This window comes from Saccostrea cucullata, unplaced genomic scaffold, assembly GCF_032062105.1.
Source record: "Saccostrea cucullata isolate Sc308-1 unplaced genomic scaffold, CSIRO_AGI_Scuc_v1 ctg366, whole genome shotgun sequence".
In the NCBI taxonomy this organism is placed as follows: domain Eukaryota; kingdom Metazoa; phylum Mollusca; class Bivalvia; order Ostreida; family Ostreidae; genus Saccostrea; species Saccostrea cuccullata.
In genome coordinates, this window is record NW_026931480.1 from 167697 (window position 1) to 195132 (window position 27436).

The following is a 27436-nucleotide window of genomic DNA, read 5'->3' on the forward strand; positions in this document are numbered from 1 at the left end:
AAAAGTAAAATCTAAAGGATTGCGGATAACAGGGGAATTAGCTTTCAAAGCAAGGATCAGCTCATTCAACTAACGCACGGGGAATTAGTCCATTCACTGATATTTCTAGGGAATAATTCACATTTTACCGCCTTACTTTTATATAAGAAAAAATCAGTAGAGGTATAATAACTTAATTAATCACGTTAATTAGTAAATGCATGGACTCTTTCAACTTATTCATGTTATTGTGGATATTGTGCTTCAATAATTAATAGAAATACCACAAACCCTCCACTCTACATAGAGATTAATATTTATCCCAGATAGTTTTGCAGTGTCGTCACAATATCACTGAATCTACACATTGGTTCTGTACAAATAATTACAACTGTACAAATAGACTGTTCAATCTGAGATAACTCACTGATCTCGATAAGGGTGTCATTTGATCAACTTTCTTGGTTCAATGTCAGTTTGTTGATCATTTTCTAATCAAAATGTCTGAATTTGAAATAGATATAGTTACAATGAATATCATTGGAACGATAAGATCGGGGTAGGTAATTTTTTTTTTCTCTCGAGTTTTTTTTAATCGAGATCGAACTTCGTGGTATAAATCATGTGATCGCTAAAATGGCGGAAGATTTCACAGTAAACATTGTCATGTCATATATTTCAACTATTGTTTAAACAGAGGACATGAGCGTGTTTGAAACTTTAAAAGCAGGGTACATTGTAGCAGGCGAAATGCTATTTAATACTTATATCTCTGAGATTTAAATTGAAATCCCTACGTTGCTGTAAACGAGTGAAATCACTACAGCTGCACTATACATTGTACTAATCGATAGCGGATCAGCTGTAGTTTAATAAGTGTAGTTTGATAAACTAAATACAATTTTAACCTCTATTGAATATGCTGATTTACAGATCTGTGCCAAAAGTGAAGATAATTTTTATTTTTTCTCTGTATATTTCTTTGAAAATAACATTTTGTAAAATCACTGGCAAATGGTCAATTTTTGTCCAATTTCATTATTTATTTCAGTACTTTAACCAGAAAATATGTAGTTATTTAAAAAAAAAAGATCGTTACATATTAAGTTTTTAGTAAAAGATAGTTCATCACTTATCATCAGTTCCAAAATTCAAGATCAATGTTGACTATATAATTAATTGGTGACACTTAATTGTCACACTTTAAATACAATATTTTTAAAATATCGATAGTGATTAGATAAAAGCAGTTGATGTTTTTATCAACTGCAACAATTTCTTGGATTAACAAGACATTTGTGGTAAAATCAGATATAGTCAAGAATTGTTGTCATTAAACCAGTGAATTTACAAATTGTTGTTTTCAATGAATATAGAGAAAAAATAAAATGATCTTATTACTTTTGGCACACAACTGTACATACTGTAAATAATATACAAGGCATCTATGTGATCATTCTAAACACTTGGTTTATCACCGCATGTACATGTATATTAGTTCCAGCACAATCTCTTGATTTATATAGCCTTAGCTTTAGCTTGAAATAGAGCAATATAGCTTTATTAAGCTATTCAAAATAGCTTGATATACATGTAGCTATTTCTATGCAGTTTTCCTAAAAAAAAAGGGGTTTTTTTGTGTGAAGTAGACAAAAAGTCAAGTATTTGAGCATTTATAAATGTACATGTATACATACTATGGGTTATAAAAACAATAACTAAAATCAAAGATAACTTCTAATATTGCAGCTTTTGAATACTTTTAAGCAAAAAATGAATTTCCATTGATTAGATAACTGCACATTACCTAATGTTTGTGTTGAGGCACGGTTAAAAAAGATTGCTTCTCGTTTTACTGAATAGTTGGGTACCTATCAATTTTCTTACTGATTGATAATAGCTATAAATTGGCCTTTTTAATTTCATTGGATAAGTATTAACTGTATCAATTGCTTAAATATATCCCCCAAAGTTTTAAAACTTTGAGTACAAAGACACAATTTTACATGCATTATTTTCAGATATGAGTTCATGCAAAGATGGACGTTGCTGCACCAAAGTGTACCTGACTTTTAGTACATGCTGAGAAAATCAACATGTTTAAAAAAAGTGTTACAAATTTTTTATTAAGCTAAACCAAACTATTCTGAATAGTTGAATAAAGCTATATATAGCTAAATAAAGCTAAGTAGCTTTCTGCTTAATCAAGAGATTGTGCCTGCAGACCTAGACAAAGTAATTATTGTAATAGTCCCTAGTTAGGATACTTGTATACTCTGACACTTCTCAGTACAAATATATTCTTTATGATTATTGTTGTATTATATTGATTTCCTTTTCAAGCTTTATTGCAATACATTCCAGACTGAAGTCTTTTACATCACGTGACCCAAGCAACGAGTCCACAACCCAGTACTCGAAAACCTCTTTTAATTTAGATGCTGGAGCAGATTTACTTCAAAGGTATAGCAATGTACATGATGTAATGAACATCCTCTAACAAAGTACTTATGCAATAATTTGTGCATAACATTAAGCAAGTTAGTATTATTTTTGGAGGATCTTTAATCAAGCCAAATAAAAGTAAAGGTTAGTGAAAAGTAATTGAAATTAATTATCATGTCAAGAAATTACCCTAGTAGTTGTGTTTTAAGAAACAGAATAAGGAGTAATGCAAAAATTAATCCTTGCTCTAAATTGTTTAACTTAGAATCACTTGCAGCTGAAATGTAGAAATGTTTAGGAGCATTTTATCTTAAGGAATTTTTCTACTTTCAGTAATAATGTATTACATGTATGTACCCTTTTTTTTAGTTTTTCTACATTTTTTGATTTAGCCATTTAGTTTGAAATTTATCATCTAGATTTTTGATGTACCATTTGGGTTAGAAATCACTACCTATATAGAAACTCAGCACCAAGGTCCTGTCATGTCTTTTTATAGACTTAATAGACTAGAGAATTTTCATGATAAATAAATTTTAATATTTTTTAAAAAATCAATAAACATAGTTAGGATTATATTATGGTTTGTAGATATCAATTGATATGGAAAGAGCTACAGGATAATACAGAACAGAATGCCAGACAAGCTGAGGTAATGAACATTTCTATACAAGAGTACCACTTTTTATATATATGACATAAAAGTCTTAGTAGTAGGGTTTTCTAGAAATATAATTTGTTTCTCAAAGAGAAGATTCATATGGACTCTTTCTGGTTGTTATTTGTTAATTCTCTTTGCTTGTTCCAAGTGAAACCCTCTATCTTTTATAGACAGATGATTAACATGTATATATCCTCTCTTTGCTTTTTAGTTTTTACGTGTCAAAATTGAAATTTTAGTCCTATAAAAGCACTAATATGTTTTAGAAATGTTTAGGAATGAATTTCTTTCCATCTCTCATTGATTTGTACACATTTTGACTTAAAATAATTTTTTTGATCTACATGTATAAAGAAGTAATTTTTTTTATGAGATGTGAATTTCAACCTGGCTGGTTTCTTTGGCTAACCACTTAGAGCTATATACCATCCATATGCATAAATTTTCAATTACAAGACAATTCTGTTGTACACCTGGTACACGTAAATTCTCTTCTTTTAAAACATGATTAATTAAATCAGGTGATAAAAATTTATGTATTTTTTCAGGAGGTTGACATATTGGTAAACAAGTTGTATGTGGAGTATGACAGACAGAATGAAATTCTGGGCAGACTTCATGAAGGAGCAAAAGCACTTCCTCTCATACTGAGTGACCTTCAGAATCTTACAGATGTCCTAGGTAACCCTTGTAACTAAAAAAAGATGTCCAATATAACTTACTGATGTTTTAAGTATAACTAAATAAAAGTTACTGTAAAGTTGATCAATATCTTACCAATGTTTTAGGTAACTAAAAGAAGCTTTTAAACAACTTACATGTACCAATGTTCTAAATATTTAAAATGAATTTAAAGTTCTGAATTGTGTTGTAGCGATCCTTGATGAGGAGTATGACAAAGTTGAGGCAGTTTTCAAATCTGATACAGCTAGAAAACATCTGTGAGGAGCAGGAGCGTACAGAACGCTCAAAAAACTACTACACAGGACTCCCAGAAGTTAGCAGCGTATCGCAACAGAAAGATGGACGAATTAGAAAAACTAAAAGGTATACTGTGTATGAAAGTAAAATACAGATTTTATGGTTTAGCATAATTAAGAGAATCTTCTTTTTAAGTTGAAAGACACATTTGATGATGAATATACTGTAAACCAAGTTTTATTTGCAAGGACTTTATTTCGCGATTTCCAAGGGGTAAAATGGTTCGCGACGATTAATTTTCGCAATCAAGCCTTTTTGAATCTGTTGTTAATAGACACAGAGATTTTAAGGACCGGTTCGCAGCGAGAAATTTTCGCGATGATGAGGCCCTCACGAACCTCGCAAAAATTTCTCGCAGATGAATAAAAGTTGGTTTACAGTAATCACGATTATTAAGCATTGAACATTAATTGTTGTCACTATTTGTGTTACTTATGTTTGTTGCATTTAAAAAAAAGTGTCATATTTATACATTTATTGCACTTTCCTCTCAAGCCGGAAATCACATTTACTGTAAATGAAGTATAACTGGTGTGAGACTTTTTTTTTTATAATGACTTCGAATTCAAAATGGACACATGCATGTACATAATACTTAACCTAGACAATACAATCCAACTTTTATCACAGTGAATATTTTCTGCATACTAATTAATCAATTTCAGTTCAACTTGCAAAAGAGCATGTTAAAAAGATGCAAAAAGTAGAGAAACACAAACAGATCAAACTGAAAGAACGACAAGAAGCATTTCAGGACGCATTTGACCAGGACGTAGACTATTACAGAACCCACGGCAGACTAGAGCGTGAGTCACAATCATGCACATGTGAAGTTAAAAGTTGCAAGTTGTGAGGCACAAACTTTTATCATAAATCTTGAAAATAACAAACTAAGTTATATTTATAGGAGTAAAAAGAATTAATTCAACAGCACAGATTTGAATTTTAATTTTCATTCAGAGTTTCTCAATGATATGATTTCAAGTGACAGATATTTGTATAGATTAATAAGGATGAATTCAGAAAGGTTGAATTTTGAACATTATTGAAAATTTACAAATTCTAAAATTTTATTTCTGTGAAGTCACATTAATTACAACCAAATAGGTCAAAAAATATATACCAATCCAGGCATCCATATTTTTGTTTGTATCATCTGTCCATATAAGAACAGATGATGCAAAAAAGAAAAAAAATGGATGCCATGATAGGTTTATATTTTCAGGCTTATTTTGGTTGTAAATGATGCAAATAATACATTTTCAAAATATTGGAAACTTCTATAAAGTTCAAATTCTACCATTCTGCAACTTACCATTCTTATTAATCTAGACCAACTTTTCATCACTTTAAATTCCATTATTGTGAAACTTTGAATGAAAAATTGAAACTCCATGCAGTTGCTTACATATTTAAGTCACTGAACACGAATTAAGTTGTTATTTTGAAGATTTTTGACAAAAGTTTTAATATGTCCCTATGAAAATGGACAAATTTACGCTTATCAATGGAAAGTCTTCATCAATGTTGATTTATATATTTAAGGTTTATCAGTGTCTAGTTCTGACAGTGGGAAGAAGGCAGATTTAGGAGACATTGTTGTAGACTCGGACCCTGAAGGTCTGGACGAATTCCTTAATGACACAGACACCACTCCCTCAGCTGAAACAGGTTTGTCCTGTATATTGATCATTGAATAAAACAACAAAGGATTAAGATTATTGACAAATTCTCATTTTATAGAGTGATGTTTCACTATAAAGCTGGATATATTTTCTCTTGGACATAGTGATCTTTACATGGTAAACTCTTATATAAGTAAACTCAGTAATCAGCCGAGTTTTATTATCTCGATGATTGTATTTGGAATGAAGTTGCCTGGTCTATATATGTAGAAACCACTGTATTTTCTTGTTAAAAAAATTTCTTGTTAGTTTCATTGACCAATTCATTGAAAAACTTAAAAACTTATTTTTAAAAATATTATTTAACATGTCTATGGTAATTAAAGTTCAGTTTGTAAATCCCTGGTTTAAAACACTGCACTCATATGTTAAACCCTTTTTTGACATGAAGATTCACAAACATTGCAAGTAAACTAGGGGCCTGTTTTTACAAAGGAACTTACAATGTAGACCAAAATTAAATTATGCTGATTACTTGGTATTTTACATTGATTTGAAAAGGAATTCATTCTTTTTAAAAACTTAAAAGAACAAACATGTTATTTTTATGTTAGAAATTTCTAACAGAATCATAAATATTGCAAAATTTTTCAATCAGCTTACGTTTTTGGTCTAAGTTTTTTGTAAAATGGGCCCTTGGTTTACATTTTCAGTCTTCCTGATTTCATTTTTTATTTCGCAGTAACACAATCAACAGATAAAACTGAGGAGACGGTCAGTGATGATGAGGATCCAGTTGTAGTGAGGAGTACTGATGAGGTCGACATTGAGGATGAGTACTATGAAGACGACCTTGGGGCCTCCCACGGGGACCAGGAACAATATGTAGATTCTGAGGAAATGACGGGGGAAAGTGATGTAGAAAAAGTTATACCAGGGAAATCAGAGAGTGAAAGTTAACTTCTGAAGACATTGAAATTGAAGATAAAAGAAATCATACTCCTGTTGTATACCAGTTAAAATGTTAAAAAAAACCCATATATGATGATCTTTGACCAAATCCAGAGTACATAACTTTCTTGAGTTATAATTATTTATATAATAAATAACATTCAAATTATGTAAAACTAGTTTTGTTGCAGAACAATAAATTCAATAATAGTCAATTATAACGCATGTAAAGACTAGTTTATTGTAATGCATGTAAGGACAAGTTGCACAAAGAAATATCTGAGTAAATATTGCATTTTTAATGCTCACTTCTTAGAACTAAAGTGTGGAATGAAAATCAGAATAAATGACTATAATTATGTATAATTTTCACATATAAACCAAAAAATCAAAGCATATAAAGTCAAACCAAAGCATTCATATATACAGCTGTACTAGGTCACAAAATTTTAAAACAAAATTTTCCACCAATATGTACATACTGTGTATGAAGTAGAATTCTCACATTTACAGGGGTCCAGAGTACTCTCATGATTGTAGAACTAAGGACCCCTCAATGATGCTGTAAGGATATACAATGTACAGTGTATATACATGTATATATAATCATAAAAGAAAAAAATGCAGTTTCCAATTTTCATTCCACAAATCGCTTTATGAATTTAATAACTGCCTTCAGGCAAACATACATTTGAACTGCATTTTTTTTCGTATATGATTATTTTTACTGTGTGACACCATCTTTGCACTACTTTTGAATATATAGATATAGTAGTTCACTATATTAAGTAGATTTGATTGTACATTTGCCTTGCATTGGTAAACTGTTCTTACTGTAGAGCAATCAAGCCTACTTGTGGACCTTTTGCATAACTTTATATTTTATAATAATTCCTTTTTTCTGTACAAAATAATGCATTGTTCAGTTTTGATGTATGAGGCTGGGCAGCTCATCAGTCATGTAGCTTAGTCACCAAGTGTTGTTTCAGATTCGAAATATCTTTTAAATGGATGATCAGTTTTAAAAATCAAATCCTTACATTGATTCCTGCTCTTCAGGTGTCTTAAATCAATGTCATCTACCTTAACTGTAAATTCTTCTGGATCATCTTTAGGTCTACAAATACTAAGCATTGTGTGCAATTCACAAAATTTTAAAACCATGCTGATATCCTCTTTAGATATACATTGAAAAAGCGCAATTTGAAAAATTTCATGTGAAATTTGAATGGTATCTCCTTCTTGATGTAAATATGCAGCAATATCGGTTTTACTAACATCATTAAGGTCCTCTTTATTGAGAGACGTAGGTAGCTCCTTTGCCCATTCTTCTAAAGCATTGCCTTTGTGATATTCTCTTACAAATAAAATGTACAGCAAGATGGAAAAGGATTTGGAATCATCTGATTTTAAGCTTTGGAAATTCCTTATTCCGTACTAAAAAATCTATAGTTTTAGTTGGAAATGCTTCATTGAAGAGATTGTGATTTTTTGCCAACGCCATCAGTAGAAAAGGATCTCCAACTTTCCCTGAATTACTCTTCAGTTTAGTATCTACAGGTGAGAAGTCATTTTTTTTATACCAGCAGTCCTTATGTGACGAACATCCTTTCTCAATGGTCGTTTTGAAAATAAGGTACAGTTCTGCTGATTTCAATCTGTCCATTTCCACCGTAAAATTCCGGTTTTTCAGCGATTGAAAGTTTTCACGTCTGTCCTTTTCAAGCTCTTGCAAAACATGATTGTGAACAGATACTAGTAACTTAAACTTTTTTGTCTTTGAGTCTCCCTGGCACTGTGAGCATTCTTCAAGCAATTCTTTTATACTCTTCAATTGTTCTAAGGTAAAATATTCATAGGCCACTTCCCCAAACAAGTTATCACAGCAGAGAAGCACTTTTTGCTTATATGTGGGAAGTGGTATCTTTTCTGTCCACTCCACTTTCCAACCCTCTTTGCGATATTTCTCTGCAACGTATTTCAATGCCTCCGATTTACCGGAGCCTATAGCACCACTGCAGACGACCAGGCCCATCTCTTCCAACTTTTGAATGATATAATTTACCTTTTTTGTCAAAACGAAATCTTTGCCTCCTTCACAATCAGGTTTCAGTGGTTTCCCTACAAAATGTTGCAGAAATGAATTTGCTAGAAAGCTTTATGATTCTCAGTTTGGCACATTGATAGGTTGGAAAATTAGTTTTGAATGTAAGAGAATCTTTGTAAAATATACCTCTCCTTTGTTTAGAATAAAGTAAAAAAAAACAAACAAACTATTTTTACGTTTTAAATCTATGAGAACACTTTTCATTAATTATAAAAATGATATAAAAGGATAAATGCTCGTTATAATTACATTATACGTAGTTTATATAATGTGATTTTTCAGGAAATGTTCAACAGATCATTTAAAGAGAAATAATACCAGTGTACATTTAAACATTATGTATAACACCATTTTTCTTCTCTTAAGTTTAAAAAGGCATTATTTGATAATTCCAATGCCTTTACAAAATTCATAATTTGTTTTAGGTTTCTTGTATATGAAGCATTCCACTTACAATTTATTTTTTCTTTGGATCCCATATTTTCAACATTTTCGATAGGCATTTCCCCATATTTAATTCGTAGTCGTTCGAATGTTTCTCTGATCATCTTTTCATCCACATCACCGTCACACATTCCATTCCAAAGAATTCGAATTCTGGCGATATCAGCTTCAAGAGAGACATCTTTGTCGAAAGGTTTACTTTCCCATCCTTTCGTTGGTTTTTCAAAGCCGCACAGATTTGTCAGAAATATAAAGACAGTGGAATTTGTTAATACTTTAAAGTCTTCTGTTTCTAACCCCTGAACCTCAGCACTATTGAGGTCATTCATGAAAGATTTTTTGTATAGATATTTTGTTTCCTTCACTATTTCTTTGATATCGATGTTGCATTTTTTGGGTAGTTCTTTCAGGAAAAGCACAAGAGAATATAGTTTATTTACTGCTTCCAGTTTCTTCTCACTTTCAACATTTCTATTATCTATCAATCAAAAAGAAAACGTCTAATGAATTATATAATTTCAGAATAAGATATCATTAGAAAGAAAAAAAAATACTAGCATAAAATTACTGTAATCAGAGAAAGGAGGGGAAATACATTCTATACATGTATATGGGATACAGTTATTTAGTTTAAGAACGTTCGATCCTAAGCTTTTGAGCAGATTTTGGTCCTGTCCTTTATTTATGAAATTCTGCATCATTTTTACATTCTAACATTAAATCTAAATTCTACAATGCAAATTGAGCTACATTCAATGAAAAAACCGCAATTAAATTCCATTCACGCAAAGTTAAGTAAGCTAGGAACTATATTTTGTGGCGGAAGGTTTTCTTTTTAGAAGAAAATGACCAGTTTTTTCCCTTTTGAACTATAACAGTACTGTTAATTGTAGATTCCTATTTTCCCATGCTGGTTGCACAAAAAGCTGTTTTTTGCAGTGAAATGTGTTATGCTGGTTCTGAAATATCTTTTTAAGTATTTCTTGTGAATTATTTAAACAAAGTGTGACAAATATAGTAAATATATTCTGAAAATCCGGGAAAAAATTTAGCCAATTTTAATGTAAAACTGACACTTTTTTTGTAATATCTGAAAATTTAAATCAGATACCCCCACTTTTGATGTTCTTTTATAAATTAATATTTAAGATATCTTTGACCTGTTTGCTTAAATTCAGAAAAAGTGTAAGACTGTTAAATAATTTTCTTGCTTATTAAATTTTCAATGCCAGAAAAATCACATTTTATTAGTGCAGAAAGGTCAAATAATTAATTATGCGAGGCAATTTGAAACTTTTTCCTAGTCACAATTTTAAAGTGTCTAATTTTTTAAACAGAAGTAGAGTTCATTTTGTTTCATGCTTTAACTGAATAAAAATATTAGAGGGAAAACGTCGAAGAAGTGATTTTTAATTAAGACACAAATTTCAGTGCAAAAAGGTCATATTAAATGTACTGTAGCGCCAAAAGAAGCATACTGACCCCCATTTTTTTTTATTTGAAGTTTAACTGAGCTATGTATGTAAAAACTAAAAATATTCTTGGCAAAAACAGTTTAAGACTTTAAATATCAGGATCCAACGTCGTTAATTAAGAAAGGGCTTTATATGAATTTAATTATCATAATGGTACAATAGCAGAAAAATAATTTAAAACAAGAACTTCATGGGCCACATCGCTCACATCAGGACATTGGCTAAGAAAAAAAAAAGAAATCAGTTCAGCATTGAAAACTTAAAGATATACCGCTATATATATAAGTACTCGTGGCCATTGAGGCCCCAGCTTACTCCAAGGGTTTTAATTTGAACAAAAGTATACCAACACTGCCTGAGAATGCTTCCATATAAATGTCATTTTTTCAGACCCTGTGGTTCTTGGAAAGATTTATAATCTCATCTTGGAAGAAGGGCATGGTCCCTTATCTAAACAAGCTTGAATTCCCTTTACCCAAGCATACACATCTTCGCTGACCAAGGGTTTCTGATACGCAACTCTTCTCATGAATATGAGGAGAGTAGCGTATCAGAAACCTTTGGCCAACGAAGATGAAGGAAACATTAATTATATAGTGGCACGTTTAGTTTAAATTGGCCGAACAATTCTTGAGAAGTTGAAATTCTGAAAAGTTTGCAGATGGACAGACAGACGGACATCGGAAAACAGCAGACCAGAGAAACCTACTTAAGCCTTTGGCTCGGGTGAGCTAAAATGATTTCTGCCATACCTTTAAAGGTCTTTTTTCCCTGTGTTGGAGTCGTTGCTTTTATGAAAAAAAAATCAAGGTGAATAGAGGAATTTGTTCATAAGTAATATTTAAATGTCTTTTATGTTATAATCGCAAATAGTATAGAAATGTACCTTGATTCGGTAAAAATGCAACACCTGAAAAATAGAAATAAAAGCACATGTAAAGCTATTTATTCCAAACATTCTGCATGTATATTATATTGTGAAGATATAGGAAAAATGTTCATTAATGTAATTTAAGTTTGCTACTACAGAAAAACGTCAAAATTTAATCACTAGTAACTTATAGGTAACGTAAATTTTGACGTGTTTGGATCTTCTCGTATAGAAGGAATGTTGAACAAAACAAACATTAGTTTACTTCATATAACTAATAACCAAAAAAAATATAACACACATATTTATTTGTCTAAATAGGGTGTCTGGAAAGTAAATCGAGTGGATTTGTAGAATATCTTCAAAATTAATGAAACATTTTGTTTAACCATCTTTTCCTAACCTTCCAAGGGCCCTGACTCCTGGGAATTGCCAATGCAACCCAATCCTCTGAGAATAGTACCTGTTTCAAAAAAAACAATTGAGAAATATTTTTAAAAAGCTGTTTTCATGTTCTACTTGCGTAAGTTCTAACATAACGTCATACATGAACAATGGGGGCATCATAATATTTTTTTTTAACTCGGTGGGGAAAATTGTCCTTAAATGAAACCCTTCTCACTTTTAATTTACGTATCATAAGGAAACGTTTTGTTTGCACCATAGTATTTTGTTGGATTATGATTAAAAATTATTGCCGGGAATTATTTTGCAAAACAATAAAGTTTTAATTTTAAAGCAATTCTATATAGGGGAAATTCATTTAACACGAAGATAACAGTATGAAAGATGCATCTTTGAATACATTGTAAGCGGGAAACCATTTATTACATTAATTAAAATTATGTAGCTGCTTTAGCAAATTTTAAATTGAACAAATAGCTATTTTTTAATGATCAATGTTTGCTTTGGTTTCTTTAACCTAATAATGAGTATTGCATTCTTCCACAATTCAACACAAAAACAATTCATTAAATCATGTATAAAAATCTAATAGCTTAGCAAAAGACTACACAGGAAAAATGTCCACATGTGTTGAACATATGTTAAACATGTGTTTAACATATATTTTTTACACATGTAAAACACATAAAAGGAGCACACATGTATAGGGTGTTTATTTTTACACATGTTAAACATATGTTTCACATGTGTTTAACATGTGTAAAAATAAACACATTGTATATTTATACATATGAAACATGTGTTAAACATGTGTTTTATATATGTTATACTTTATATGTGAATTATACGTGTATAATATTACTGTTGTACTTATTATCATTTTTATACTTTTTTCATGTCTGTCCACAATGTGAATCATATGAAAAGGGCAGCATATGTAAGTCATATGAAATAGTTACATGTGTTCTCTTTCAATATTTATCACAAGGAAAAACACATTCTTGTACACATTTAAAAATCAGATATTTCTGCTTTAGATGAAAATCCATTACATTCCAGTGATCCATCTTCATGGGTTAAATATTTGAAAATTAATATCTTAAAATGCTTACACAACTTTTTTGATAAATTATTTTCATCAAGAGAAATAACTTATTTTTCAGTGTACTTTCTAAACAGGAAAGTATACAAACAAGTCAGTAGCATTTGTCGATACATATATTTTACATATTCTAAGTTGAGTACAATTATAAGATTTCCACAAAATGATTAAATAGTTAAACATGCATACATGTACAAATGAATAGCATAATTAGTCCATGTACTATTTTATAATTTATATGATTTGACATGAAAGTGTCCAAAGCGAAATTGAAATATCACATATAACATTTGTCATGTATTCTCTATTGTAAATTTATGAAAAATCAAGTTATTTGATATTACAGCATACAAATAAGAATGGGAATTAAATCTTTACAGGTCAAATGCAGACAAGATTGTGTACATCCTCCCAATTTCATAATTATTTCATATATTTTCTTGTTCTTTTTCCTTCTGTATCTTTCAGTTTTCTTCAGTTGACCTCCCTCTGATCTTCCATGAGCTTGACCATTTTGAACTCTCTTTGAACAGTACCCAAAATGCAAATCCACCATTTCTCCCTTTCCTGAACAATTTCTTTGTGGCACAGAATGGTCTCTACAAAAATTTCAAAAGTAAAAATAAAACAATTCTTAAATTACAAAATCATTTCTACAAGTAATATTAAAGTTCAGCAAACAAATGTATACCCAATTCACCAACAGAGATATGATAAGAGATAAAACTAATGTTATATATGCTATACAAGGTGTTTTGTGGAATCCTATGATGTAATTTGCAAGACAATTACACTGTTGGAAGATATGCTTCATAATAAAGTCATAAAAAGCATTTTTTTTTATTTTGACAATTAAATTTGGAATGTTCAAACAGTATTACTACCCCCCGGTAATTCATATTGCCAAAAATTAAGAAGATTCTGACACAAATATTTTATTTTTGGACAAAAAATATAAGAGAAGTAGACAGGCAGAAAAACAGACAATGTGATTCCAGGATATCCCAAACGTTGTTGGGAAGAATATAACAAAGTTTATTTAACAGTGTGTAGTTACCTTAATTCAGCTTTTAAGCAAGTCTTGGATCTTGGGATTTATTCTTATGAGACGCTGACTGTATATTGAACCTGTAAAACAAATAGTCATGCAGTAGATATCTTATAAGCATAACTAAAACTTAATTAAACTACAAAACTACAACTACAAAAAAGAGAGAGTACATGTTTGTAGGTTCTTAATAGTCTTAATTAATATCTTACATTTTACCAGAAACTATGTTCTCTTGTGTTGGAAAAAAATAATAAATGTCAGGTAATGAATACCGGTACATAATAGATGTAAATATCCAATGGATTAGCTAGCTGATGTACTTTCAACAATCAACACATATGCACATGTACTTGTACCTTGAAAGTTGGATGTCACTGTTATTATTAATTTTTAACTGAAATTCAAAAATTCAATACCCCCCCTCCCCCCTGAAGTCATTTACAGTACATGTACCAGTTTCATAGTTTTTAAAGCCAGCAAATTCTATCCATACTTTCCATATTTTAAAAGTGCACTGCATTAAAACTGTTTTATAATATAGAATAAAATTATTGTAGTATTGAGTTGGACTTATTATTTATGAAGTCGTGCAAACAATAATGTAAATTATAAAGGAACAAAAAGAAATTACAAAGTATCAAGAAATATTTTGTCATGAAGGAGTCATTACAGATGTTCACTTTGATTTTTTATTGCAAGTAGTATTTATTTTTACCTTTAACATTTGTTATATATTGTGAAGATGCAATCGTCTGTCAAATCAGCTTTAGGATCAATCGCCAGTCTTATCAGCTTTGGGCTTTTTAGACGCAGCAATGTGACACTGAACTCAAGTTACTGCATGCATCTATAGGCCATAAAAACAAACACTTGTTATTAAGTTGATGAAAGAATCGACTTGACAGCCATCTCAGCATACATAAACACCAACTGACAGTCACAATGGTTTCAAGGTTTCTACTTTCACTTTCATATCAGTACGTAACAAAAGGAAAACCAATAATGCCTTTAAAAAATAGCCTAACATGTAATGTTAACGTTCATTCAGAAACAAATTTATCCAAAATTACTTACATGTACCTGTATACAAATGATAAAAAATAGTCATGCCTTTAGCCTAACATGTAACCGCTTACATTCACGGACACTGGAAGTTAATAGAAATAATATAGTATGTGTATGTATAAAAAATAGAAGGGTCTTTTTTATACATACACATACTATATATTTACATTAACTTCCAGTGCCCGTGCTTACATTCATTCAGAAACATTTTTCACCAAAATTACTTACAGATCATGATCACTATCGTTAGGTTTACGAAATGCATGACAAGTCACAATGATAAGAGTATTACATGTATATAGAAAGTTCATACGCACCTGTAACTATAATGAAATGATATTTAAACAATATGAATTAAGTCTTTAAAAAATTGTTTGGAGATCACTTACCTTTCCAATACACCCAGCACGTCTGCTGCAGCAGTGACGTCAAAAATGACGTAAATTTTCATCCGATAAAAGACAAAACCGGCCCGGAGACAAATACGGAATTATTTTAATTTTACTCAAGAAGTAAGCCAAGCCCAAAAGATTTAAAATGAAAAGAAAATGAATTCATTCTTTATCAATTTTGTCTGATAAATGCATTATTACAGAAAAAAAATTGTTGTGAAAGTTTTTTTAAGAAGGGAAAGCGGGGGGGGGGGGGGGGGGGTAAACAAAGTAAAACTTTACATGAGTAAAATTTTACTAACATTTAACAAATTCTTTTGAATTAATGTACACACACATATGAGATAAAACTTAACATGTGTATAACATGTGTTTATGAATACACATATATTTTATATAAATTAAACATGTATAATTCATCTGTATTTTCGCACACATATATTACATATATATAATACGTGTTATACATGTGTGGTGAAAAACATGTGTTTAACATATATATTATCTCACAGGTGTATAACATGTGTATATTATATATGTTTTACATATAAATGAAACACATATTTTACATGTGTTTATTTACACACATGTATTACATGTATAAAACATGTGTTGAACACATGTGAAACCAAACATATGTTTAACACATGTGGACATTTTTCCTGTGTAATGAACTAATGTCTTCATAAGAAACACAGCATATAGTTAGTACTAGAAACATTAAATTTTTACATTACTTCTACGAAAACGGTCTCTTAATCCACAGTAGTTCTTCCAATAAGCAACCGCTAGTACTACTAGTATCAGTATAATAGCTATCCCAAGTAATGATATTACAACAGCTGCTATATTGACCTTCTCCCTGCAAAAACCAGGAAATGATTGCTAAAATACGAAAAAAAAATGATTTAAAAGAAGTGAATTATCTTTTTATAAAATATCAAATATCCCTATTTTTGATTGATCAAAACTTAAAGAATGAAAAATGTGAAATAAATGAACAGTAATTCATCTAAATACCGGTATATCTTACAAACAATGGCAATCTTTAATCATGAACAGGGCATAAAATCGGAACCCCAAAATTTTCAGAGTGGGATCAAGTGAATAGAAGGAGTAGACATTCCTTGTTGATCGAGCACACCCGCTTTGAGTCCCATATTTTTATTAGTACACAAATAATTCCCAGAAAAAAATATTGTTTAAAAACAAGATCTTACAAATAATGCAAAAGACGTTATCCAACCCAAAAATGACCCAAAGATGGTTCATTATTTCAAAGAAGATCATTATAACTACCATAGAATGTACGAGTTCTGACGTTAAATGGGGTTGCTGAAATCCCTGTAACATCAACTTACTGGTTTCATCTTACTGAGTAGCGAATAAGTTAGAATACATAAATAATGAAAGCTGAAATCATCTTATATATTATATAATTATAGTTCTTAGTTTGTGACTTTTACATACATAGTCAGTCAAACATCCAAATTTGAAACAGATTTGGCAATATCCGGGAGGTCTTTTATTTCACTAAGATATATGAATTTAAAAGTTACTATTGCTAAATAAAAATAATGATAACATTGTCGATGCATCTGAATGTCGACCTGTAGGCAACACTTAGTGTTTCTTCTCAAACAGAAGTATTTGACCAAATTCTGCTTCAAATGAATACAAAAACAAAGTCAGCTGAAAAAAGGAGCACACTTGGAATTCCAATAGATTAATGGAAGCTCTGGTCTCTGATTCTGAAGACTACACAAATATTGTCAATAAGGCACTCCAGCATCATTTAAACATCAACTTATTACTTTTGTGTAGAATAAGAATGACTAATCACAAGATACATGTAGATATAGTAGTTGTCTAGAATGTCAAAAAAGCTAGTTTAAATGGTCGATTATAGTCTAGAACGGTGTTTGATGTTTATGACTTTAGACAAATTTGATGATTTTAAATTTTCTGAATTCGAGAAAAGACAGGGTATCATGAACATGAACATGTAGAAGATTTCGTGACCATTTAGGTTAAAATGATAAAATGGAGACCGCAGTTACCATAAAATTTCTCTGTAAAATAAAGGAATTAGAATAACTTACGATGGAGATTGGGCTGTGTCGAAAGTTGTTCTCTCAGGATTTCTTGAATCTCTGTAAAAAAAATCTTATATCATGCACTCAATAAACAAACAAAATGATGTTAATATACACATGATACATGTATACGTTTTTCTTTACAATATTTGCAAGTTTACCTTTGGTCTTTGAATAAATTTTGAAAGCATACGGGATCTAAAAGGAAAAACAAAAATGAATTATCAGACATTAATATTTTGACGTGCTTGATTGCGATTGAAAGTTTTCAAAATATAAACTGATATCTATAGGATCGCCGCCATCAACTTCTTGATATCATAACTACTAGACTGGTATATGATTAAATCCTTACATTTATAGACTTCGTCAGAAGAATATGTTGAATTCGGACATTTCTCGCTGAAACTGCAGTTTTTCCAGTTAAGTTGTTCAGTGGATGTGATGTACGGACAATAACCTGCATCATATTAAGCATCGATCAGCAGAAATGTCACACTAAAGACTGAAAAACCTTATTCAGACAAAAACGAATATACGAGGGTTGTTCATAAATAATGTCCTGAACTCTATGACACACAACATAGAAATCATATGACATTAAGCTTGCCTTTCTCTCATTATTGAATTTTTAATTAATTGATTGCAGTTTAAGTGACCTCTTTTCATCACATAGTTTCATTCTGAGAAGCTGGAAAACAAGGGCTATTCGAGACACTGCATTAAAATGAATGGTAAAGAATCAGTGAACTAGAGTGAAATTAAACGCTTCATTAAAGCTGCTGTAAAACTCGTTAAGAATCCAAAAGAAATATTCACTGAAATATGTAAAATTTACAGCAATCAATGTCTGTCTGATAGACACATGAGCAGGTGGATTTCACTGCACAAAAATGATATAATAGGCATCAAAAATGTGTACCGTCCTTGGCGACAGGGACTTACTGTTTGCCAAAATTCAACAAATTATCACTGACGATGTTTTGATTGACTTTAAGACGCATAGAAAAAGTGATAGGCAGTATTTAGGGGTAGTTTACACTATTTAAAAGAAACATTTGACAGTAAAAATATAGGTACTGAATGATCACCCCATGATTTGAAAAAAGAGCGAAATCAACAGCGTGTAAGAATATCTAAACAGTTATATTAAAAAAAATCAAATATTGTACTTGTCAATGTTTGTCTGAAATTCAAACGGATAATGAAACTTTAATCCATTGCTTTAAACCTCAAAACAAATTTACAATAAGATGCACTTGACAAAAACAGCAAAGGTCTGAGAAGAGCAAAGAATTGCAAGAGGACAAAGACAGTTTTATATGCCATTTTCTTAAATATTAGTGGTCTTGTTGTTCAAATTCTTATTTGGGGAGGCAGTTCAATTTCTGGAGAAGTCTAAAAAAAAAAATCAAAAGGTTTATGAGAGGATGGAACCAGAATCAGTAATTCACTACATTAAATTTCTTCATGACAGCGTCCAAAACCTTTCTTTATGAAGAGTGAAGGAATTTTGGGGATAGTTAATATTTTGTCACACCAACACTATTCTTCAGATCTTTCACCATTTGACTTGTTTCATTTTCCAAACTTGAACAAAACACCTTTCAGAAAGAAGAAACAGGTCCAGGAAATCAAATGAACTGCCATATACGTATACATGTATACCGATATACGAAGAGTCATACTCAAAAATGTGTTCTAAAAACAATCAGAAATTAAATTAAAATGTCACGGACAATGTCACGGACATGCGTTGTACTTAAAAGAAAATATTTAAGTAAAATCATTAAGACTAAATCATTGACAAGAGGGCCATGGGCCACATCGCTCACTTGAGCACTTTGGCCAAGAAAAAAAAGAGAAGAAATTAGTGTATTATTGAAAAGTTTGAACTCAAAAGTAGTCCCAACCATTTTAAAAGGGGAGAGGGTATGATTTGCACAACTTGAATCTACACTACCTGAAAATGCTTCCATATAAATATGACCAATCATGGCTTTGCTATTCTTGAGAAGAACATTTTTACAGAATTTTCCTATATATTTCTATGTAAAACTTTGGTCGGCCATTGTGGCCCCGCCCTTATACCGGGGGTCATGATTTGAACAAACTAGAATCTACACTACCTGAGGATACTTCCATTTAAATATTACTAATCATGGCTTTGTATTCTTGAGAAGAAGATTTTAAAAGAATTTTCCTATATATTTCTATGTAAAACTTTGGTCGGCCATTGTGGCCCCGCCCTTATACCGGGGGTCATGATTTGAACAAACTAGAATCTACACTACCTGAGGATGCTTCCAAATAAGTATGGTCAATCATGTCTTTGTTGTTCTTGAGAAAAAGATTTTTAAGAATTTTTTTTATATATTTCTATGTAAAACATTGATCGGCAATTGTGGCCCCGCCCAACCACCGGGGGTCATGAATTGAAAGACTAGAATCTACACTACCTTAGGATGTTTCCCCATAAGTTTGATCTTTCCTGGCATAGTGGTATTTGAGAAAATTTTTAAAACATGCCACCAAATTTTCACTATTTCTGAATTATCTCCCCTTGAATGAGGGTGTAGCCCTTCATTTGAACAAAATTGAATCCCCTTTACACAAGGATGCTTTGTGGCAAGTTTTGTTGAAATTGGCCCGGTGGTTCTAGAGAAGAAGTCGAAAATGTAAAAAAGTTTACAGACAGACCGAGAGACAGCTAGACGGTCAGACATACAGCTAGACTGACTGACGTCGGACAAACTGTGATCCAAAAAGCTCACTTGAGCCTTCGGCTCAGGTGAACTAAAAATGATTTTTGTTTCTTTCCGAGCATCGAGAACATTATTTATTGAACAGCCCTCGTATAACGAGCATTTATATATCAATGCACTGAAATCGCTATTACAGCCACTCACCTGAAAGTCTTATTGTCATTGAAAGGAGAAGGCATAACTAGTTTTCAGAACTTGTTCCCAATTTCTTGTACATGTAAGGCTTAAAAAAAAAGTTTGTTTCCTGTAACATTCCCATAAAATCAAGGGTCGGTAGGTCGGAAAATGGCTGCCTAGCGGCGGAAAACGAACTATAGAAAGTAGTAGGGGGAAACTGTTGTTACAATAATGATTACTCTTTATATTTAAGGTAAATGTACACTAAGTTGACAAATTTTAAGTCTCAAATTATGCTACAAGCTATTTTTTTTAATTTAATAAATGAAATCAGCTGATTGATCAAACGAAGTTTTGCCATTTGTCAGAAAAAAAAGTCCACCCGGGGATAATTTGAATGGGTCGGTCGGGTGACAGGAAACAAACATAATTTTTTTTTTAGGCCTAATCATATAATTTAATTATGCTCAGAATAAACTATCATCGAAAATTCTTACAAATCTTCCTATCATTATGTTGTAAATTTTGAATTTACTAGAGGGATGTAAATGCAAAAATTGCAAAAGGAAAACTTTGCTATTTCAGATAATTTTAAACCAATTCATGCATGTTCATTGTGACATAAAATAAATCCACGTTAAATTTACATTGCTTTGTTACATTTCCAGTTTCGCATTTGGAGGGAAAAATATAAAGTTATAAACATATAAATATTCTTTGCTAAAAAATTAGAGTAAAAGTTGATTCGAGTGTATCAAATTTGAAAATAGTTGTCATTCGGAGATAGAATACACCGGTATAATGTTTTTGCCATTCTTCAGTGTAAATTATTGCAGATCTAAGGTAAGAGCGTACCTCCTGTAAGAGACGTTCTTTCAATGCACACTTCCCTATGTACACCATTATAATCTGGCAGACAGTGGTATGTAAAGTTACAGTTCTTCATTACCGCTGCTCTGTTTTCCCAATCTTTCTTTATTTTAGGACACGTTGAGACTTTTCCCACCATAATGTCTAAAGCTGTTGGATTATAATAAGCATTCAAACATTTGAATCGGACATTGAGTAATCCCAGGGAACTCTAAAAAAAACACATTTTCGTACCCAATGTTTTCTGATACGCTACTCTCCTCATAAGCAGGATGCATGAGGGAAGTAGTGGTATTAGAAACCCTTGGCTATAGCGAAGATTAATAAAAGACAGAATCTATACCTCATCTGTTTCATATTTGGACGTTTTAGTGACTATGGATCTTATATCACCAACTAACAACTTAACATGACTGCATTTTTATTTGATTTAATTGGAATGTTTACATTATCTATAAAAACTATATACTCATTATAATAAAACAGAGATCAGTAATTTTTTGTCCAGCCATCAAGGGAACTACATGTAAACGAATTTAAATCTTCTATTTCTTACCAAAGTCTAGAACAAATCAAATTATAAAAAATTAAGATTTATTCAAATTAAATGAAATGGAATGTGCTTCTCACCAGACTGTTCGATGTGGACCTTCTGTTTGGAAGAAATCTTCTTTACCTGTAAGCACGAATTATGAAAATGTGAATCATATTTTGGCTAAACCTCAAACCTAAGACTCGTAATTAAAAAAAGATCTACTCTTAGTTATGTTTTGCTTACAGTTGTATGTATAAGATTTAAAGTTATCTTGCTCAGTCAGGGGTGGTACTGAAATCAGTCATTTTTGAAAACGATGGATAATGGTCATTTCTTCTAAGTATATAATGTACACAATTTTCTGATTTTTGTAAATATGACGTCTTTTCATCATATTTCCATTCTCAAGTCAATTTTCCCATCCCATTTACTACAGTAATTAGACATAGTACACTATCCTGCCATAGACCCTTGTGTAGAGAAACATCTTGACAAGTAATTGAAACCAAAATAATTTAGTGCGCCCCGTAAAACTAATGAGATAATTAAGTGCGCCCAGACCTAACAATTTGATAAAAAATGATGAAAAACAGTCATTTTTAATATCAGAGATAACTCTATTTCTAAAATAAATTTCAAGATAGAAATGACTGTTTTTCATCATTTTACTAAAAAAAGATGAATTTCCATCATTATTAAAAATCAATTTAATGACTGAAAATCATAATTTTCAAAAATGACTGATTTCAGTACCACCCCTGACTGTTGCTGCGCGTTTTAAAACTCAAACTTCCTTATTGATCATGAAGCCTTGCTCTTTGCTCTTTTCTCGAGGACCAAGGACAAGACGAGGACAAAAAAAATTGAATTTAAAACAACTTGAGAATGCCTGTATAATAATATGACTTGTCCGTATACTTGTAATCAGCAAATTTTTCCATATATATTCTCTTACAGTGTTAATTTTGATCACCTAATGCGGCTCAACCCAAGGGATTTACACAAACAATGATTAACCAGAAAAATTGTAGCACATCGTAATGACATTCTTTTAAAGTTCATGTAGTTCAATCTTGTTAATTCTGTCAGAAAGTCTTTATCATTGTTTACAACAAAGAGCTACATAAGTGATGTATTTACTGGTTGATAGACTGTATGTGATACGCTTGGGAGCGTGCAAAGAAAAGCAAAATTAATTAGCTTAACAGTTAAAGAATGTTATACCGGTATATTAATATTAAAAATTTCTAATTGGATTCACAAATATTAAGGAGGATATGGAGATAACGAACAGTACTCAATCTCAAAGTCCATTAAACAATAAAAAATAGGAGCAGAGCAAATACAAACCTCCAAAACATCAGAGGTGGGGTCAGATGCCATGGAGGAGTGAGCATCCCCTGCCGACCAGTCACACCCGCCGTGTGCTCCTTGTCATACTCGGAAAGTAACGGAAAAATCCGTCGTCAATTCAGAATATAAATAGTGGACTAACAATTAGTATCAAAAAACATTAGTCAGCATTTGACTCAATGATAAATTGTATTTGCTGACAAGGTCATGGTATCGACCATAAAACTTAAGAAATGATGACTTTAAATGAGACTGCTGATATTCTTGTTTCATCAACTTGCTTGTCAATAATTTACCTCGTTTTAGAAATTGTTCATACGTAGAGCATGCTCTGGTGGCTCTCTAATCAACCGAGATATATATATATACTCCGTATGCATGGAGGTGATGAAGGTATATTGCTGCATATTGGGTCTATGAACATTAATACAGTCGATCTAGTTTTACTTTATAAAAAAGATATATGTATTGCAATTCATTTTTTTATTCTTAGTTTTTGTAAGTGTGCATTTTAAACAAAGATACATCATTTACTACTAACTAAAATTTATGTCTTTGTTTTTGGGAGGTGGCTAAGTGTGCTTTAATTCATACGTAACAAATAGAAGCTTAAAATAGAAGCTTGAGTTTCTGATTGACAATATCTATGTGTTTTTTGGAGACCAGGTATTCCAATAATCTATTGGAATTCCAATGGGTACTAATTGCGCTCCGTTATTAGCAGACATATTTTGTATTCATATGTTAGATATATCGACGACGTATTGTCAATTAACAATGGTAATTACCATTCCTACGTCGATACAGAAGCTGTCAACACTTCCTACTAGGTTTATTTGTTTTTGGAAAGGAGTGTAGAGTCATATAATGGCGATTCCCCTGTGTGCTATTTAAATGTCATAAAAAGTAGTTTTTTTGGTTGGATGATAAAAAATTCTTATGAATTTCTTTTCTTTCTTGTTCCTTCACAGGGGAAAAGATCTCATGCAACAACTTAATGTTTTAATACAGGATCCACTGATTGACTCCGCATAACTTAATTCACTCCACTCAGCTTAAGATATCCAATGCCTAATAGGAACAAATTCAATGAAATTTAATACATAAGATATGTAGGCATTGAATACTCAGATATTTAGACACAATTCCCATCTATACGATGGCCGATATCAGCCATGACAGTTTACATACAAATTTAAGGGTAGCGTGTCAGTGAATTGTTTCACATGGCAGTCTAACCTTAAAGCAAAGTGGTAAAATGTACAAGCTGTCATTCCCTGATGTCAAGATACTGTGGCAAGATATACACTTTGCTTTTCGTAAAGTGTACAGCGTGTTCATACAACTTTGCTTGATGGCACTTTACCCTTAAGTGCAATTAAAATACTTTATATCCAAAAAAAAAACCAAATAAATGAATAAATAAAAAAAAGATAAGATCAACCAACCAGCATGGGGGAACTATTAGCATTGAGTAAGTTCGGTTTCTGAGACATTTATTTCGGTTGCGATCGGGGCCGATTACAAACATATATAATTATATTAACATATATAAACGTTAACTGTGTAAAACTATAAAATGATTTTTTTGTGAAAGTAAGGATATTTATAGTATATCACTCATGCCTCCCCCCAAAAGGTCCTTTGAACAGCTACAAAAGTACGCAATCTGAATACCGGTAATATCTTACACCTCTACCTAGTGAATGCCCCCTCCCCTAAAACAATTAAAGATTTTAAAATAAACAAAAATAACGAGTTTTCTAAACTTCTTGTAATATGGCAATGCTTTGCAGGTGTTATCTACCCTCTTAGTATTCTAAGGATTCATTTCGTCATCCTTTTTTTTTTATCAAAACGTAACTTGAAAGCTTTGTGAAAAAAATAATTTCAAAGGAATGAAATGATAATGTGATTGATTGAATGATTGATTTTATACTATCCATTCAAACATTTTTCACTCATATAATGAAGTCACAATATACCGGTGATGGACTCCAAAAATTTACCTTTACTGACACTCAGACGATAGATTTGAACATATTTTATTATGAAATAAATACATAAATAGATTAGGCAGCAGGTATATAGCCACATGTTTAAGGTTAATTAAAATACATTCTACTACATAGTTAAAGGTTCATAAATGTATATCAACAATAAGTTAAAGTTAAGTAACACAAAATTGGATATACGCATATGTTAAAAATCATTTTGGCCCCGATTGCGACCACAATAAAGTCTCAGAAAGTGCAGTTTCTCAATGTTAATAGTTTCCCATGCTGGTTGGTTGATCTTATCTTTTTTTTATTTATTCATTTATTTGTTTTTTTTGGATATAAAGTATTTTTAATTGCACTTAAGGGTAAAGTGCCATCAAGCAAAGTTGTATGAACACGCTGTACACTTTACGAAAAGCAAAGTGTATATCTTGCCACAGTAACTTGACATCACGGAATGACAGCTTGTACATTTTGCCACTTTGCTTTAAGGTTAGACTGCCATGTGAAACAATTCACAGACACGCTACCCTTAAATTTGTATGTAAACTGTCATGGCTGATATCGGCCATCGTACATCTATTACTATTGGCATGTATAGTGGGATGTGTTCCAATTTATGACCTTGAATTTTGGTGAGAGTTATCTCCCTCCTTTTTTTTTAATTAATAAAAAGATCAATTAAAAAATTTTAGCCAGTAAAAAATTGTTTTCAATTGTCATTCTATTTTTAATGTTTCAACGCATTTTTCATGCACCGCAGTATTTCTTGACATTCAAATTATTTAAATGTTTATGTAAAAAAAAACCGCTTTTCCCCGTAGACTTCGATGCAAACTTTGTTAATTAATTACTGCTTAATTAATGACATTTTTGAAACTTTCTCGTGAGCAATCCCTTTCCACTGTAAAATGCTTTAGTATAATATCTTGAACTTGAACTTTGATCTCATAACTGACAAAACAGTGAAGAGAAAATATGTGCATTATAATAAACAGGAAATATTAATACATGCATGTCAGAGTATTATATATATGTACTTGACGGATATTTACGGGTAGAGAATTTGGTCTTAATTTATTAGGGATGGAAAACTATGCATGTATTGCATCGTCGCAAATCATAACCAAAATGTACGATCCTCTCCCATTCTGACCATGGCTTGAGACGTCCGATGCATGTATATTGTAGAGTAATAATTAAAGAGTAAATAATTATTCAACTGTGTTTCAACTTATTTAACCCAGTGGGTCTTGGAAGGAATATTTCTTAGCAGAAAACCCAGCTTCATCCTCACAATGTCAAGGGTTTGTGATTTCTCGCACTCCACACGTTTGTGTGGAGTTCGAGAAATCACAAACCCTTGACATTGTGAGGATGACCCAGCTTATGCAGTGGTTCTGATTGCCTGGAAAGGCTAATGCATGAGTCATACACTGAAGGAAAACAGTCAGAACATTATGGTGCTTTTGTAAGAAAAAAAAAGGTACGGCTGGTAGCAGCTAGACTTTCCTACTTTCTTTATTCTCTATTTCAACAGATAAAGGTCCTTTTCTTTTCTTTTACATCATAACCGCACTAAAAACCTTTCAACCGTAAATATAACTCTTTAATAAATTGTGTACTGCAGATACAGGTTTATGCTAGCCTAGCGTCTACTTCTTAAATGGCCACAGCGTAACAAGATTTAAAAAGTTTAAACGAGGATTATGCATTCCTCACATTGGTTAATGTGAATGAATTTACTTTTAGTTCATAATTATTAATAAAAAGAACACTTACTTTCGTTAAATTATTCCTGGATGTTTGCCTTCCTAGATAAATGAAAAATTATTTATTTATACTGTTACGGTTCAACTGAGGTGAGCCCATGATCTAGATCGCAGCTTAAATATTGGCAACGTGTAATTCATGGACTGGAGGCTTGGAGTGGGGTTATGGAGTGAATTTTAAGTGGAGTTTGGAGTCAAATATCGGAGTCTAATTTTTTTTAAAATGGAATGAAAATAAAAAGTGTTAAAGAAATTGCAGTAATAAAGAAGTTTTTTTGCATACTTGTGAGCCATTTCATGCACTATAATTAAATAGATTGGCAATTTATACTATGACCTATTAAAGTTTGTAACAAAATAACTCCTGTTCTTTC

The 27436-nt window shown here is 31.5% G+C and overlaps 1 protein-coding gene, 1 long non-coding RNA gene and 1 pseudogene across 3 annotated transcripts; 1 reads left to right on the forward strand and 2 right to left on the reverse strand.

Moving 5' to 3' along the window:
* Nucleotides 1-395: 395 nt before the first annotated feature.
* LOC134232723 (dysbindin-like) lies at nt 396-6835 on the forward strand (annotated as a pseudogene).
* Nucleotides 6836-6866: 31 nt separating this feature from the next.
* LOC134232722 (uncharacterized) lies at nt 6867-27141 on the reverse strand. Of its 2 annotated transcripts, XM_062714710.1 has the most exons (12): nt 27073-27141; nt 22033-22078; nt 21388-21552; nt 18006-18110; nt 17812-17848; nt 17657-17707; nt 16292-16416; nt 11943-12002; nt 11555-11578; nt 11421-11456; nt 9204-9671; nt 6869-8763 (listed from the first exon to the last, which is right to left on the reverse strand). In XM_062714710.1, exons 3-12 carry the CDS (start codon nt 21539-21541, stop codon nt 8042-8044), a joined length of 1782 nt encoding a protein of 593 aa, XP_062570694.1. In that variant the 5' UTR covers nt 21542-21552; nt 22033-22078; nt 27073-27141; the 3' UTR covers nt 6869-8041. The 2 variants fall into 2 exon arrangements, with proteins under 2 accessions (XP_062570695.1, XP_062570694.1); XM_062714711.1 differs by lacking the exon at nt 18006-18110 and having other exon boundaries at nt 6867-8763.
* LOC134232724 (uncharacterized) lies at nt 13529-15116 on the reverse strand. Its single transcript, XR_009984834.1, has 3 exons — nt 14820-15116; nt 14104-14174; nt 13529-13645 (listed from the first exon to the last, which is right to left on the reverse strand). It is a non-coding gene; the product is annotated as an uncharacterized LOC134232724 (long non-coding RNA).
* Nucleotides 27142-27436: the final 295 nt, after the last annotated feature.